This window comes from Glossina fuscipes, unplaced genomic scaffold (genome assembly GCF_014805625.2).
Source record: "Glossina fuscipes isolate IAEA_lab_2018 unplaced genomic scaffold, Yale_Gfus_2 0, whole genome shotgun sequence".
Lineage (NCBI taxonomy): Eukaryota > Metazoa > Arthropoda > Insecta > Diptera > Glossinidae > Glossina > Glossina fuscipes.
This window is the reverse complement of record NW_023998414.1, coordinates 35015722-35034473: the sequence shown is the minus strand read 5'-3', so window position 1 is coordinate 35034473 and position 18752 is coordinate 35015722. Positions and strand designations below refer to the sequence as shown.

The 18752-nt window shown below is 34.5% G+C and overlaps 1 protein-coding gene across 1 annotated transcript in view; it reads right to left on the bottom strand.

Moving 5' to 3' along the window:
- Window positions 1–10234, bottom strand: part of LOC119634190 (homeobox protein abdominal-A) — a 74683-nt gene extending 64449 nt beyond the window's left edge. The window contains exon 1 of the mRNA XM_038028213.1: window positions 9989–10234. Within this exon, the coding sequence (XP_037884141.1) occupies window positions 9989–10234 (246 nt within the window). The remainder of the gene's footprint in view (window positions 1–9988) is intronic.
- Window positions 10235–18752: the final 8518 nt, after the last annotated feature.

Sequence of the window (18752 nt, the reverse complement as noted above, 5' to 3'; positions counted from 1 at the left end):
TGTGTGTGTGTGTGTTAAGCATATATATGGGGTGTTATTTTTTACAAAGAATATAATATAGAAGAAGAGCAAAGCTCAAAAAGATGAATAAAATGATGAGATATATACACATGCATACATAAATACAAATGTTACAATAAATAATATGTGTAGGTAGTAGCACAACATACTACACACATGTATGTATGTATATATATATATAAATATAGAGAAATGGCAATTTTTCTCTTGTGTAACGACACTAACAGCAAGAACAACAACAACAACAATGATAACAATCTGCGTTTGTTTGTTTATATGCATTGTAATGATGGTAGGGAGGGGGCATAAGATGAAGGTTTTGGACGCCATCAAAGTAAAAAAAAAAAAAGTACATGCGAACGCATAGATACGCATACACATACCAATATACATGGCTTGCGTGCACCGAAGATCCTTTTTAAAATGTTTTTTCTTTCATTTTTTTTTTTCTTTTTTCTTTTTTTAAAGATGCTTTTAGCGGTAAATAATGAAAAGTTAAAAAGCCACATCAATCAAATACACATTAAGTTCCATTTTTGTTTTCTTGTTGCTATCGTTGTTGTTTTTGCTTATCTTTTTCCTTTGCTTTATTTTCTTTTTATTTATTTATTTTTTCTTTTTTCAATTTTTTTTATTATGCTTTCGATTTTTTTTCTTTTTCTTTTTTGTTTTTTTCTTCGTTAATATTAAGGTACCGGGAGCATCCTTGAGAATGGTCCACTTGGTTAACATATTTTTATTAAAAAAAAACAAAAAAAAAAAAAGTAAAAAAAGTAAAAAAATGCGGTTAAGTGTACGTTAATAAAACGTTAGAGTGAAAGAGAAGCAAATACGCATACGAAGAGATTAAGAGAGAGAAAGAGAGCGAAAGAAAGAAATTGAGAAAGTGAGAAAGAGAGAGAGAGAGAGAGAGAGAGGGAGAGAGAGAGTGAGAGTGATGGAGAGAGAAAGAAGCGAAAAGGCGAAAGCATATAAACGAAGAATTGTATGTATATATGGCATTGTATGGCTGCCTGTATTAACATACAATGACATGATGACAGTCGGTAGGTAAGTTTGCCTTAACGCTAACAAAGCTTATGCCTTATGCTTGTTGGCTGACTGTCTATTCGGTTGGCTGGTTGGTTAGTTGGTTGGTTGGTTGGTCGGTTGGTTGGATCCTAATTGATGTTTTTACTCATGATGTTCTTGCTTTTCTGTAATAATGTTTTTACTATGCAAGCATACAAACATATAACAAGCAAAGCATGCATTCATTCGTGCTAACGTAAAGCATAAGAGTGCGCGCTCGGTCGGTCGGCATGCGGTGGAACAAATTGATATGATACACAAATTAGTGTGCTGAATGGATGGTTAATAGCTTGCTTCCAGGCTGCAAATCTACTGCTATCCGACTAAGTATATTGATGTCTGTGTCCATATATATATATATATATATATATATATATATATGTATAAATTTACGTTAAATATGAATATGCATGCATATGTACTTGAATGTGTGTTTTTCATGCTCAGTAATAGAGTTTGTATGTTAAACGTCAACATGAGGTTATTTCACCATAAAGTACACACATATATGATTTATATATATATATATATATATGGCATATACATATAAGCATACATGCATTTGTAAGGTATCATTAACGGTTTTTCGGATAAATATCAAAAACACATAATTTTGTTTTGATTAATGTACTTGCAATGTTCCAAAGTACGAGCCCGCGCCCCTGTGTGTTTATTTGTATGTGTTTTATATATATGTACGTGTACATGTATATATGCATGCACAGGTGCATGTGTTCATCTGCATTAACGCATAAATTATATCATATTCTTGCGTAAATATCTTGTTAAATATATTCAGAAAGAGACCGAGCCATTAAGTATAGAGCCTTATATTCTTAATGCCGTTGACCTCAAAGTTTTCTCAACATGTTCAATATCATTTCTCCTTTTTTTTTTTTTTTTTTTTTTTTTTTTTTTGTAACTTATGTGAAAGAGTCTGTCTGAAGAAGTGAAATCGTACAGATTGAATAGAGTTTCTCGTCAAATGTTTTGCTGATATCCTAAAGATATCAAAATCTATGCATTTATCTATCTAAGTGCTCTCAACTTATCTTGCAATTATTTTTGATTAAAGCTGATCAAGGCAAATTATTAACTCGTTTCGCTACTTTTTTTGTAAATACATATAAATACAAATGTAAGCTGCATGGAAAGGATCTTTCAATATAAAATGCCATCAATCACGCAAAATGTGTCATTGTTTCGTGAGCAAAATTTTCGATAGCCGAACGACATCGCCAACTTTTGAACCAGATAAGAAGGTTATAGTCGGACAAGACTGATTAATAGATATCCTAAACGATTCAAGTCGAGTCCATTTTCTCATTCATTTTCGAAATAAAATAACAAAAATTATACCGTGTTTCCATTTTTCGGAAGCCTTTATATGAACGAGGCCACAGAACGTAAATTCGTGTAATCTATGATGAATGATTTCAAATAAAACTTAACTATACCATAGGTACATTTTTTGTACACCATAACATGATCTAAGCACTCTCGTGAGGTTTTTTTTTTTTTTTTTTTCCTAACAATTATATTCGACAAAATTGTTTAGGGCATTTAATGATCGGCTTTGCCCAACCTAAATGCCATGCCTTTACTTGTTTATATAATAATTTTAAGCAGAGAAAGTTCTGTTTTTTTTTTCTGCTAAATTTCATTATCAATTTTTATGATCATTTCAATGCCACGTAATCATCAAATATATTTTAGCCAAGAGAGGAACGAAAATAATCCACGTTGCAGCAGAGCCAAAGAGCTAGACTTCACACAATTGGTTTAGTTCGCATGCCAGTCAGTCAAGCAGATAAGAACAAAATCTTGATTATCTATCAGTTTTCAAAACTTTCATGCAAATCTATAGACACTCAAAAGTTTTCATGCTTATTACCCATTGCCTGAGTAAGTTGGACTTGTGGCCAAGTCTTTGTGACAAATTTTAAATCAACATTTCATATCGATCACGGGTCATAACAGGCCACAGGCCACAGGCCACAAAAGATCACGGTCCACTGCTCTACGATTATTCATGCAATGACTTCCCAAAATAGAGCTTTGTACGGGAAACGATCGAAAAAGTGAGCCAGTAGCGTGTGTGCATGTGTCAATAGATGTCAGTGTACAAAATTTCACCAAAATATCTCAAATAAGTTGAATCGAAGAGTACAAGACGGACAGACGGAAAAAACAACTTTAGATCATTTTCTGAATCGAACGATATAATAAAAGGCGGTTCTCGCCCAAGTTTTTCTAAGAAAGTTTACATTCCACCCGTTTTCCCAAATTGTTTCAGTTTTATATAATATTTCGCTCTGTGCTGTTATATATTTTTCCTATCTGTGCGAGAATTTATGCAAGCCACGCCCAAAAAACCTGTTACTCTTTCAAGACAAACCAATTACACGGCACTTGTTGTAAATTTTCATAAGAAGTGAGGCGTTGCTAACCGTGGTGCGTGTCGTTCGATCGATGCAAACAAGTGACACGCGAACGGACTCACGATTCTTGAGTAAGCTGCATGGGGTAGCACTTCCCAATTAAATTCATTCAATGTATCACGAATTGGTTTTACTGTATGGAGGAATGGATGGATGTCGTGTAAAAAGTTGGCTGTGTGTTGACTTTTTTGATATTTCGCAATTCATTGTTGTTGGTAGCGCTTGGATTTAACCGTTTCACGCGACTTTAACAGCTAATGACACGCAGAGCTGTTCCAGTTCTATCTCGCGTAGTAGTAGTAGTAGTGGTCTTCCTGTCACATCTGCATCTATCCATGAACTTTTTACGCCTTGAATTCTCCGAATATCCTTTGGGCACAACTCAACCGCTATCGGTGGATGCTTTTTTTATTTAGTACAAACAAGATTTCGAGATTTTCGCTGTTGGAAAAAAAAGTTTTCTTCCCTTCCGATATGTGTTAGTATTTCGATTGCTTATTGCTTTCAAATGTCCAAGCTATAAAGCAAGCACAACTTGACACACATAATATGCCTTCTCCATGCCATGTTAGAACCATCAATAAGCAAATTCCGATTTCATATTTGCATACCTTCTATATGTTTAACTGCAGCAAGTTGTCCAGCTTCCTTTTTTTTTTTTGATACTTGTTGAAACGTGGCGTGGCATTAATAATAATAAATTTTTGGAACAATTTCAGAAATCTCAAGCAAGTTTGAAGGCATAAAAATTAAAAAAAAAAAAGAGCAACATCGAGAAAAAATTAATAAGAAATTATATTCAATTTTGGCCAAATCGTAATGATTGGGAGAAGTGCAATTTCAATACCTTATCATTTTTTCATACCTGATGCCTGATACCGTGTGCATCATAGCAGCACTCATTTTTAATAAAAATTTGTATCGGTGTAGTGTATAAGTAGCGGGCAAAAATCGCAAATTTGTTGATAGCAGAGAGTTATTCTTAAATTACTTTGTTCTATAGACGCGTCCTTTGCCCGATTTAGCTCAGTTATAGCTCATAAGTACATTTAAAGGCGTCAATGGGACCCATCTTCAGGATCTCTCATATAAACTCATGGGCCGTTAGAGACGATAGGTAGGGCAGTATGTGACAATAAAGGCATAGAGTGACCCGATAGATAAGATCAGCCCTTCCGGTAAGTAAGTTTGATCTGCCCATCTGCCCCTAGAAACCGCATTGTCACTGCCGAATAGACTAAATTCTCAATTTGCAGCTCAGACCATTTTTTTGGACCTTTTAACGTACCCAATTTTGTCCGGACCATTTTGGATCTCAAACTTATGATGTTATAGGTAACATGGCGTTAAACATCACGCTTGCGCGTATATCACTCTTGGTCTCCACTAGGAGATAAGCACTCATCATCACAAATACTAATACTAATAAGTCGCACCACTACTGCTGTATTATTTTAAAATTCATCGTGCATGTTAATATATGTCCGGTAAAGGTTAGGCATGTATTAGAGTGATTGGACATAGCCTGCAATGGATCACTTCAAAGCATACATACTTAATAAGAATCTGCTGAACTTGAGTGTCCTCAAATTTTCACTCATTGAATATATTTTGTGCTAAGGCCGGCCGATTATTGGAGAGATATGCTTCTTCATTTTTCGCAAATTTTTCCTCATCAATCAAAAGAAATGAATTCTAATCCGTTGCTTTAATTATGTACACTTTTAATGTATTGAAAATAAAAGTGTAATGAAATCAGATCAAAATCACGAGCTGGATGATGTACGCGGGGCAATTCAAATTCACTTAGGGATTGACTGTTCGTTCAGCAGTTCGCCATCGTTTTCCAATTTGCTGAATATTAGCTGTCGTTGAGTCCGGATTAGACTATTTTCACAAAGTGTGTCTTGCGAGAAAGAGAGAGAGAAACTAACCGAGAAAATGGTTACGGTTTTTTGATTGCACTTTGCAATGTTCAAAATTATAAAAAGAGATAAACAAAGAAACGAATGGATAGGCGAACGAACCGCTTGTCAGTATACGATCGAGCCAAGGTCATATAGGAACTAAGTAATGACCGGAACAAATTTGAAAAATTCATTGTAAACTTTAATTTCGCTTTCTTCGTACTATTATGAGAATTTGCGTACTTCAAGAGATTTCCGAATTCCGGCACTTAGACATGAGACATGCACTCATCGTTCGTGATTGAGATTGAGAAAAAAATTTGATTGCCCAATTGTACACATTCGAAGATTGCATCGCACTCGATAGTTAAGCCCTAGTATATGCTTTTAAAATATCGCAAAAGGAACAAGAGATTAAATCGAGATCAACTAAACGAAAATTCGTTGAGACTATTTTCTTAAATAATTTCTTTTTGTATTCGCTCCATCCACTTCCCAGCCAGTTAGCACCGGGACGTGATATGGAAAAATTTTTAAAAATTATTAAACCTATCGTTTGACGCATTACCCATAAGATTTGATTTACATTCTAATTACGCATCTGGCTTGAAGGTGCTATCATCCATAGACAAATCCACAAAATCTTAATTACCTTTATTGCGAAACGAGAAATTAATTAAAATTTTCGATCGCTCGCGAGTGAGTACTAAAGAAGAAGAAATCGCAAAATCGCGCGAAAAATTGCTCAATAAAATAATTTTGAATACATTACGTATGTCTCTTAGCATGCATTGATATTTATTAATATATTTAGTTAATAAGTGTACACATGCAATTAAAAGTTTTTATTAAAGCAAATAAATGTTTTTATTGGGAAGCAGATACTCTTGATAATGCAGCCATAATGATAGCATTTCGCGAATACGTGTAGAGATACTATCGTGTCCGCCCATTAATTTCTCAATTACGCAACTTTCAAAGCAATCCATTCAAGTATTATTTTGTGTGTGTGTGTGTGTGTGTGTGTGAATGAAATAAACAAAAAAATAAGAGAAAAAGGAAAAGAATTAGGGGAAAAAAAAACACTTGTAACAAAAAATCAAGTGCTTCGTGGATGGAAATCTACAAAATCTACATGCACTCTAGTACATCAATCTACTGTATCATGCTAATGTTGTTGTTCTGGTTGTTTTCTTTTTGTTGGTATTATTTTTTATTATTATTATTATTGTTGTTGTTGTATTTTTCAATTCCAAATACAATATATACGAGTACGAAAATCTGTCAAGCTATAAGCAAGCAAGGCAAGTATGGCATTCTGGTATGAAGGAACTGTAAGTACGCGGAGAGATGTGTTGATTGTGTCCCTGCTGTTTACGGAAATCATGCTTCAGGCGCACATATGTCAACTTTTTATTTGTTTTCATCTTCTCTGCTCTTCTCATCACTCTTCTCTTAACAATTTCTACTTGGCGAACGCATACTTTTTTTTTTGTCAAGCAGTAAAACACTAATAGAAAAGAAGAAAAAAAAAAAGCAAAAAAAAAAAAAGCAAAATAAAACTGAGCTCAGCCCTACAAAATTTTTGAAATTGGAAACTTTGAAATGTCCTCGTCTTAACAAAATCGTATAATTTGAATGTAATTTGCAACTGCACGCCAAACACAGGGCAATGAAGGGGAGAGAAAAACGAAAAAATAACTTTTAAGATAAATGGAATTTGAGTTAATATTTAATGCAAGAAAAAAAAAAAAAAAAAAAAAGAAGAAGAAGAAGAAAAAGCGAACAATTTCAATCTTCTAGCCGGGGTTGACGCGTTTATCCGTTCTTTTATAGCAACTTAAAGGCACGAACGGACGAAAGGATAACGTTGCGTTGACTTGAAACTTTGACTTAAACTGAATCATATCAAAAATTTCAATGCACACACGCACCAGCTAACTTAATTTCATTTATCGCATACTTTTTTTTTCTTTATTTTTTGCATTCCAAAGTTGAGCGAAAAATGCTTCGGCTTTCTCATTGAAAATGCTCCTAAGTGAACTTTGTTTTCAATCATCAAATTCACTCACATTCGGTCTGCAGTTACATTTTTTTTTTTTTTTTTGTTACTCTTTTCGAAAAGCAGATCTCGCCAGCAAGGCGAGATAGCGATTGATTGCCTTGCTACGGTATGACTTCTTCTTTCTTTTTTTTTTACGACATCGCACGCTTTGAATGCCATCCGCGAGTATAATTGCATTTCATTAGAGACCTACGACGTATGGACGGTGTATTGAATGTGTGTGTTGTCATCGCTAAGAATAGTTTTGGTAATTAACGCATCATAGTCTTCAACGATATTTTTTAAATGCACGCGTATGTAAAATTACATCACAACTCGAACTCTCCAGTTAGTATTCACGGTTTTAGTTTTTGCATAAAGTAAAGCGCAAACCACCCACAAAGATATCCATTTATATAACTTATGATTAAATGACAGAGTCGAACATATTCAACGATTAAGAGAATCCGGATCAAACGCGATAGCATGCAAGAAAATCGAAATGAAGCATTCTAATGGAAAAAATCGAAGAAAATTGTTTCGACATAACCTCAAATCCGAATACGAATAATTATTGATTTTCATCAAAATTATATAACTATCGCGTATGCATCCCGCCGACATATGAAAAACAATTAAGAAAATTATAGTCAGGCAAGACTGATCATTGGATACCCCATACAACTTTCCCCAACACAGCCATGTTATTTACATACGAAGGCATACGTTTCATGAAAGCCAAGGTGTCACGCGGCATGATACAAATTTAGCAAACCTAATTTACTTCGCAAACATTTTATTACCTTTCAGTTTCGAAGGGCCTGCTTTCCATGCCAAGCTCTTTAAATGTTGGGGGGGTCTAAAAAGTAGACCTATGTTATCCAAATTCCCTACTTTTAATTTTCTCGGACAATTTTCACCATGAAATTTTGAAAATTAGAACCTTTAATATAAAAGGATTAAGTGTTCCTAGAGACGGTTAAATTTTTCCTACCAATTTAGAATGTCGAACTACCATTGGTCAGCAAGTATTGTCGAACAATTTTTGAAAATTGCATTTTTCCCATCACAGTGCTCCATAAAGTGATCCGGACCGAAACATTTTCAATAGCGTTTCACCTTTGGATCAAAGCACGTTAGCGTATCAAATTTTATCAAACTATTTACTTAAAAATTGCGACCAGTAAGGAGCTTGAATATACACACACACACATAGACAGGCAGACAGTCAGGGAGACAAGGTGCAATTAAAATTGTATTCAAAAGCATAACTTTTACTATATCGATCCGAATCATTCTCTCAACTCGTCTGTCCGTCTATCCATACAACTGAAACTACAGATCGCAGTTTTTAAGATAGTAAGATAACATTTTGTAAACTGACGAACTTTGACTAAAGTACGAATGCTTTTTAAAATGGTTCAGATTGGTTCACTTCTTCGATCAATCCCCCTCTATTTTGAAAGGTCTTTAATTCTCGACAAAAGTCGCTGAGTAATAGTATTTCGAAATTCGAGATTCGAAATATTTTTTTGTCTTTTGTGATTTTTACATTTTTTACTCAACTCCTTTTGAGAATAAGTTCGTACCGCCGAATTATGATTTCTACGATAGCGCGCTTTAATCATGTCCATTCGAATATTGCAATTCAATTCTCTTGGCGTGACTCTCACTCTCTCGTTGCTTTCCGCAAATATTCTGCTTATATATCTTTTGATAAGCTTTTCATACCATTAACGAAATTCATCCGTTTTCCCGCTAAATTTTCTGCAAATTGTTGTTAATCTCTTTCAGTCAGTCGCCAGCTGCTTAACGCAGATACCGCGCCATGAACGTATACTGTTCCCTTCCCTTAGAATTTCATTTCAAATCATCAAATATGACATTTCCGTAACACAGTCCTCCACTTCATTTTCTTCGTCCCGGGCAAGGTTCTTCTCCAAGGCGGTCAGTCTACTTACGTGTGCTGCCTTAACTATTGCTCTGCCTTTCGGTTGTTGCTGGATCCGATAAACTCCGTCAGCTATCCTTGTGATAGCTTTATACGATTCCTTCCAGTTAGATTGACAATTTGCTGATAGGTTGTACAGGGTTGTGCTAGGTTTCATTCAAGAACCCTCGCTTTCCGATCATTTCCGGCCATCAATTGTTCATTTGCGATTTGCTTTCCGTTTGTACATCGTTTTGGTCGCCCTTTGGTTTTTCACCTTATTTTCCGCTTCTTTTGATTTACTACATTCCTCACAGCCATGAATTCGTGCTGCTACAGATTTTCGGCATCCTACCCAGCAGAATCCCTCAATTAATCTCTTTAACAGTTTTCGTAACAGTAAAGTATTCTCTGTGTGACTCTCTTTGATGCTCTTTTATGACTTTTTTTTCAGACTAGAGTCTTGGGATCACCCAGAACGGTCTTGTGCGTGAACCGCAGAGCTATATCATATCCGTCATAGACAACTGCGTTAAAAAGTAAAGCCGCCCCCCTGAACCCAACACGCTTTTACTGTGCAATTTTCCTTATGGATTTGCTCTTTGATAGCTCGGTCATCCTTTTTAACAACTATTATTATTCTGAGATCATCTTCGGCCAGCCGACGACTGCGTATGCCTTCGTTCGACAAGTTTACACTTGCGTCTACCATGGCCGGAAGACCAGCGATATTTTCTTTACCTATTCTGTTCTGTTCCTTAGGCATGCGTCCTTCATGATTTTTTGTCCATTCTGGAGGCATTTGCGATCCTCTGTACATAGTTCTTTCCACTACAACTATTCGGCAAATTTTCTCGATTTCTCTTTTTTAACCTGTTGTTTGCATTGTCCACCGTACTGTTGATGAATAACGTTAAGCGCGATACCTTGTGGTTGAAATTTGCATTCACTAATACACACGCCTACTTTTGCTACAATATATCGAATCCGATCTCGTTTTGTTTCTACGCTACGTTTTCGGATATCCTTTAAATACCATGCTCGGGACGCCATCAATTGGAGAAGTTTGAACTTTACAAGCACTATCACAAACACTAAGTTGCTAACTGATTTAAGGTTACGCAAGACTTCTTCTTGCAAAGCGGCCACCTTAGCATCAAACCAACCTCATTACTTTAGGTAACGATAGGAGGTTTCAAAATAGTAAAGTGTTGTCCAAAAAAAAAAAAAAAATCAAAAATATTTAGACTTCCAACCCGTCAGAATGCGTCTGAATAAAAAACTAGTACTAAACTATGTTCCCGGTTATAAGCTTGATATTCGAAGAGGAAGTCTTGCTTTCGGAGAAAAACTATTTGCTTTTTCTACTATTAAACCAAAGAAACGGCTGCAAAGATATGGTTGAATTCCGACTATTAAGTCTATGTTCGCGGATTGAAATCTCAATGCGGCAGAGTTTATTTTGGTCGTAGCTATAGCGAGTGATCCATCGGTAAAGGCTTAACATTTACCCGATTGGCCAGAGACCAACTTGACTGTCGTCACTTTCCCTTTCACTTTCTTTCTTTTCACAATCCTTTCCGACTGTCACCGCATTACGCACACGAATAGCGGGCACTTCCTAAGTTATTGTTCATATAATAAAAGAAAAGAAAAAAGTATTATAATATTTGGGAAACTCTGCTTTATACTATACCACGCGCAATTGCGTCATGTTGCTCGCATCGTGCAGCATAAACCCGCACTCGTTGGCTAAACAGCTAATGCACGACATGACAATGACCAATGAACTTAGGTATATGGCAGGGTTCGATTCTTGAATCGTTTTTGCGAACAATTTTTAAAAGTATTATCACAAACCAAGTAAGATTTCATTCTATAGCATTTATATGAATAGTAATGATGTCAATGCATTTTGGCAACGCTGTGGAGAAGCAAAATGAGTTTGCTTCTGGAAGAAAACTTTTCTATTTCTATAGTCGTACCGCCACTCTAGGGAATTGATAGCTAAGTTGAATAATCGACAGCTGAGCGCCTGCTATTTCGCAATTTTTTTTTTTCAATCATAAGAAGACTGGAAACGGTTCTTCGGCCAGTTCGCCGATAACTGTATTTGTAACCAAATACGCGCAAAAAACATGAAAGGATTTCAAGTTTCAAACATTTATTTATTTATTTATTTATTTACTTTTTTTTTTTTTTCTGTTAGGAAACATTTTAATTATCAACAATCGGCAATTACTCTATGGATAACTATCCAAAAATTCTAATAAACTCCCATATATAATATTATATATAATATTAGTAGACATTTGTGAGTTCAAGCATTGTTTTGTTTCCTATATCATCTACGGCTCTTAACTGCTTTAGCTCTAGCAGGCTAAACAAGCCGAAATTGCTTTTTTCTAGAGATTCAGAGATTTCTCTCGTCCTCGCACCATCTCATCCCGATCATTGATCAAGAATTCAATAAATTCATTATATATGTTTATATAGTCATCGATGTCTTGTTGAAGGCTATTTATTGCATTGAATTTTTTCAAATATTTTTTATAAGGAGGAAAATTTTGTATTTGTAATATAACACTTAGCTTCAAAATTTATATGAACGGCTTGTATACGATCAGCCACAGCGTAATTTTCAGCTTCTTCGCGATCTTCATCATCAGCACTTCCTCTAATTAATCGAAATCACATGAAAACGAAATCAAAAATAGATTTGATGATAATAGAGCGGCTACGAATTTCGCATAACTATTAGCGCCATGCGTCAATGCATTAACATCGTCAAACCTATAAAAGAATATTCTTCTCAACTAAACATTGCGTAGAATGTGAAAAAAATCGAAATCATTTGTTTGCTTGCGGGAATTAAGCTATAAAAGAAAAATCAAAAGCGTTTTGCTACTCCATTTGCTCCGCTTAAATACATCTTAATATAGTATATTGTATATAACTAATTGATGAGTGAAATCCATCAAGTTAAATAAGAAAAAACAAAGAAAAAAACCAAAAAAAAATAAATAAATAAAAAAAAAAAACCCTCTAATGCCGCTAAATATCTTATATCTCTAAACACGTACACATACACCTGCATACGCACATATATAAATATATATATATATATACAACACATACGTAACACATATGGCCATCTATGGTACTTGTTAAGCAGCAGGTTGCCCGGCGCTCTTGTTGTTATCACTTCACAAATGCTGTTGTCGTCGAGTGTTAACATCAATTTAAAATCGATCATACTAAAAAGCCTCATTAAGTCAAGAGGGTGACAACAAGGCAACTATAAGTTTTAGGGTGAAGAAGGGCAGTGTTAAGCTAAGCCATGCATTTTGGTCGGTATTCAATTTAGGGTTTGCGTTAAAAGAGACGGATATTTAGAGAGGAAAAAGCATAACAACAGAACCGTAAGACACAATAGTAATTATTGACAAAATAATTGCAAATGATTACAAAGCGTAACACAGGCACAAACTTACAAACGTATAAACGTAAAAACATTTGTATTCAACATGTTGTGAATGGAATGAACGAACGAAGGCGGATACACGAATAAGGCTGTGTTTGTATAAGGTGACAAAGAACTTAATAGCAACAATGTGACTTGTGGTCAATCTTTTTGTTGTTGTTACTGTTGCTATTGCTGTTTTACTAGGCCTAGCGAAATGCTCGTGTATGCGTTCTCTTTTTATTTTAGGAGCTAAGCATAAATACAAAAATACCAAAATTTAGTAGCTAAGCTTAAAAATTAAAAATACCAACATACGGCATTTGTGTAAATCTGCTCGACTTTTTACTGCATACATATGCACAAAACACCGGGCTACACATTGAATAACCAATCAACCCTAATTGTTTTCCGTAGACTATTCTAGTCATTTGACTGAAACATATACATATATATATATATATATATAATATATATATATTTTTCATTTTCATTCCAAATGACTGCAAACACCTCAGGGTGTCGCCATAAAACGCGCAGTTGGCACGATATACCAAAAAAAGATTTGGACTTTAAAACATTAAAAAAATAAGACAAGTGCATTATTCATTTCATCATTTGTCCATAGACCATGAAATGTATTTTATAACGGAATTGATTGAGATGAGGCGTGAATGACTTCTACGGCTCTTGCCTTGGAAATTGGCAAGTTACAAGCATCCTTGTGCGTGCATACATCACTTTTCTAGTTAAACACTCAACAGCAACGAGAAAAGCCATGTAAAGCTACCTGACCATGCCATACAAGCGTGCAAGTCCATTTGAATAATATGTGAATCCATCCATCTCAAGATTTCGCTCCGTCAAACGGCAACAAAAAAAAAATAGAAAAAAAGCAAAGCAAAGCAAGCAGCTTTACAAACATAAAAGAGATAACAATCGAAAGGATGTCAGGGATTTGCAATTCACGCTCTATTGTTGTTTTCTTTTCGTAAGTACGCTTCGGAGATCAAAACAAGAAAAAAAAAAAAAAAAAACAGCGGTATGTATACAAATATTATTGAAGATATTGTGATAAGCAGATGTTATGCTAACATCTCAGCTCTGCCCTCATCGATTCGTTCGCCCGAACGTAAAACACATTCCTGTGCATGCAATTACTGAACCTCAGCCCAATGTTGGCAATGATGGCAGCACCTCCTAATTTTCACTAAAACTCACATACTTATATTAAGTTTTATGTTTAAGAATCCACTTGAGTGGCAAAGAGTCTCATCTAACAGCTCCGTGTTCGTGGTCGTTCAAATATCAAACACGATAAAAATTTTTCAATAATGCCTTAGATAGCCTAAGATGCTAGTGTTTTACTCTTAGAATTCATTCTCTGGCTAATTGATATTAAAGTTTCTCTCCGATCCATTAAACAATGCAATCATGAAGAAGAGAACGATATCAACTCTGAATTTAAAATAATGCTTTGATGATAATAAAAAAGGAATGTGCGTAGACACATTCACAGCCACGGCTACAGCTATAATTTTCTAAAAAATTTTATAATAGAAAGATCGCGACAGAATATTTTTTTCTTGTAGATACACGTAACAACATACAACTACAAATACTAAGTAAGTGCTTCTTTAACTTGAAAAAATTATGGAATTTGACTATTCTTTATTAGACCGACGAGAAGACGATATTGTTACAAAAAAGGCCATTTTCCATGGTTTGAGTTTAGTCGCCCATTCCAGAAACTAATTTCGAAAGAAGGGAAAAACCAAGTGCACATTCCTGACGCGTGATGCATCTGGCAGTTGACGAAAGAGGTTAACAACGATTAAAAATGTCGCGATGCTTGTAAAAGAGTATATAAGCAGAATAGTCGTTCGAGTCGTAGGTCGATCGAAAAGAAAATTGTAGTCAAGATTGTGATAAAAATAAGTAAGTAAATTGTGAATACATTGTAAAATCCTGTTTGTAAAAAATTATGAACAAAATCTACGCTGTTCACAATCTAATGATATGACGACGAACGTTGGCGAGAAGTACCAAAGGAACAACTTGACTTGTGGCTCATTGATGCTTATAAACATGTCATTCTACTGCTCTAATATAATAATTTAACAACTCTCTCAACTCAACAATACTTTTACTTACACGTTACTTATACTTACACTTAATTACAAGAGCAATTTAGGTGAAACGTTTCAATATCCGTTTTTTTCCCCGCTAGTAATTATTACTTATTATCATAGCATTAGTAGAACTCGAGAGAGAGAGAGAGAGAGAGAGAGAGAGAGAGAGAGAGAGAGAGAGAGAGAGTAAAAGTGGTTTGTCCAACAATCAAGATCTCTACTGCAGCTGCTTCACATTCGCAACATGCCCATCTGTTTGTCTTCGCGTAGCACAGGGGTAATCGTTCTTTACACCGCCTTTGACACTTTTAAGAATCGACATAAGAGGCGCTGTGTTGCGCTTAAGTGAAACTATTTCCACAGCAAAATTTGTCCATCAATTATGGCCTCCATTGTAACTGATCTACGTTGACAGTAGTAGCACATACCCCAAGGAGAAATAATTGTTCTTTGCATCGCGCACAGGAGATTTTTTCCACAGTTGCAAATTGGAATGGAGTAGACATCCTAACAATTCACTGGCATCCTGCAAAGGTATTTATTACGATCAAGGGAACGAATTTTCGCATAGCTATTGATATTGATTTTTGGAATGTTGATTAAATCGAGTGGTGGAGCGAGTTTTGCATTATTATGCGAATAGTGTGAATTGTAGTACTGTCGATAATTTTCTCATTAATTTTCTCTTTCTAACGTATTTGGCATTTTTCTAAGATCAATCCTTTCCATTATACTGACTGTAATAAAAAATACGCCGAGACCGTGAATTTCACTGCTAGATCTGCTTGCTGATTTCCCAGGAGAACAATATAATTTGTTACCAACTTTGTTAATAGTTTTCCAGTTGGAATTGAAAGGCTTTCGTTTCCAATCGACAATCATTAGTTTGCTTAGCAAAGTGAAGCCATATTCGTCTACACAAAAGTAAGGAACTTAATTATATTCTATTCGAAAATGTAATTTTAAAACGTGCCTTGCTCTCACTTACTTACTAATGATTTCCATTAAAGAGACAAGAATAGAGAGAAGAAAAGAAACAAGTAAGAAAATTGTATTCGATTATGACTGAATTCTTTATAAACATTAGCAGCGTTATTCCAAAAAAAGACTGAAAAAAAAGAAAAAAAAAAAAAAAACGAAATTATCATACTCTGTAATATTGGACTGACGCGGAATATAAGTAAAATCTTAAGCAGGGCAAAAACACGAAAAGCTTACAGTTTTTGTTACATCTATGTGGTATGTGGGCGTTGTTGGCGTGTCTTTTAAAAAGTTTCGGTCATTTTCAAATTCTTTTGCATATTTGGCAGGCAAGAGGAAAGACATTACACGGGCGAACGGAAGGACGGAATAACGAACGGACGAACGGACGGACGGACATGCTTAAATCAATTCAGAATTCGATGCTAATCAAGAATGTACATAATTTGTGTGTGTGTGTGTGTGTGTCTCTAAAACTTACTTCTACGTGTCGCAAACGTTTTGACAAAATCAATATACCCCTTATTCTTCGGTGATGGGTATAAAAAAAAAAAATGAAGAAAAACGTTAAGTGAACGTTAAGCCTAGTTTTAGAAAGGGCATATGAATTTTTGACCTAATGAACGTTTAAGATTAATTAGACACTCAAGTAAATTATAGTTTTAAATAAACTAACAAAATATTAATTAAATAAATAGCTGTCATGCTGTGAAGTGAACCTTCTATCGACTAACTGCTAATGTATATGATATGACAACGATTACAAGTTACTTGATTGTGTTATTCAATCAGTGACTAGCAGCAATATTAAGTGTATAATATTTTGTTGTTGTTATTATTGTCGGTTTAAGATTTAAACAAAACCGTTCTTGACTGGCACGTGATAACAATTTGTAGCTAATTTTTTCTTATTTATTTATGTTGTATTCACTTTTTCCCTTTTTTTTTTTTTTTTTTTGCTTTACTTTCGTCAAACGGCACGTGTTGTGCAATTGTTCGAAAATGGCAGCAGAGGAGTAATGAAATGAAAACTGTGTCATTTGAATTGCACGGGTGTAAACACAAAAATTGTTCATGGTGTGTTAAAATAATTCGTTCGCCAATCAGAGGCAAAACCAAGAGCTTCCTAATTTTGCACAACGGGAGCGCGGCAAGCACCTTTCACAAATTGATGATGGAAAGGTGTTCCCTTCAAAAGTATTGCATATTTATGTTTTATTGTCTCGCAAACTACATACATACATACATACATACATATATACATACATACATACATACATACATACATACGCGAATACAAGATTCTAATATTAAGTTACGTGAGAATCTGAAATTTTCAGTTTTTTATAAAAATTTTTTTTTTTTATTGTTATTATTATTGTTTTGTTCGAAAAGGCATGGCTGTTGATTGGTGTAGGCAGTTATTTTTTTCCATTCTTTTTCAAGTTTTTTTTCTATTTTACAACAATACTCACGCCTTACACACACCCCTCCGAAAATATTGCTTAGAAAAATATTTCTTTCTTTTTTTTCTTTTCATTATTAAGTAACACTTATAATTCATTCCCTTTGACTAAAAAAAATAATAACAAAAATCAAAAACAAAAAAAAACAAAAACAAAAAAAAAGAAAAAAAAATTTAAAAACAAAACGTTTATACATAAAGGAAAAGTGTCTGTTAACACAAACCGTAAATCATTTATGAGTGCATTTATTTGTTCATTCATTTCCATTTATAAATTGGGCATTTACTCCTGTCATATATGTGCACGCATTTATGCATGTGTGTGCGCATCCCATATTTCCCCATATCTATATAGCATTAGATAGGAAAGGAATAGAATTGGAGTAATATGCATTCACTCATATGCACACGCTCGCAGTGTAAGGAGAAAACATGCACTTTCAGAGATGACAACAAACATACATAAAATTGATTTTGCATTTCGAATATTTTTGAAAATTCACAGAGAATTATTAAAACCATAAAATGAACGAATACAAGCACATACATACATATATACAACACAAACACAAACGAATAGACAGTGTTGAGAAAAATTAATCGCCTAAATATCTCTCTCTTTCTTTCTCTTTCTCTCTCTCTCTCTCTCTCTCTCTACTATATTAGTACTAGTAACAATATTATCAAAACTTAAACGAAAGAGCATATGTTTACATCATTTCAAACTATTGGTACGAGAGACAGTAGCTTATTGAAACGTTCCATTCTGAACCTATCGAGATAAATGAATTTCGTCCTACACCTCATATTGTATAGCGTGTATTCGATTTGTACGAAGGTACATTAAATCCAGAAGGACTTGAGATAGACCCAACTTTTATTATACCGATCGATCTAAGCTTGTTTGTCTGTCCGTCCGTCTGACTGATGTCTTTTCATGTATCATGATGTCTTTAACCTACAGATTGCAATTTTCGAGATATATTGAAGAAGAAGAAGAAGAAGAAGAAAGCGCTATTGAAAATGATTCGGATCGAACCAGTTTTTCAAGCCCTTACCATCTAAGGCTTTATTTATTTTGATAAGTCGTTATAAGAAAAATATTAATAATTTTTAGAATTTTGCGACAAAAATCACTGCGTAATGATATTTTGATATTATAAATTGGTGTGGAAACTTTGGATCAGCAAGAGGTAATTTTTTGAATCGTTGCTATAAAAATCAAGGCTTTATACGGTAACAATAATTATTATTTTCAATAATTTTTGGCGAAAATTGATCCATAACAGTAAATTGA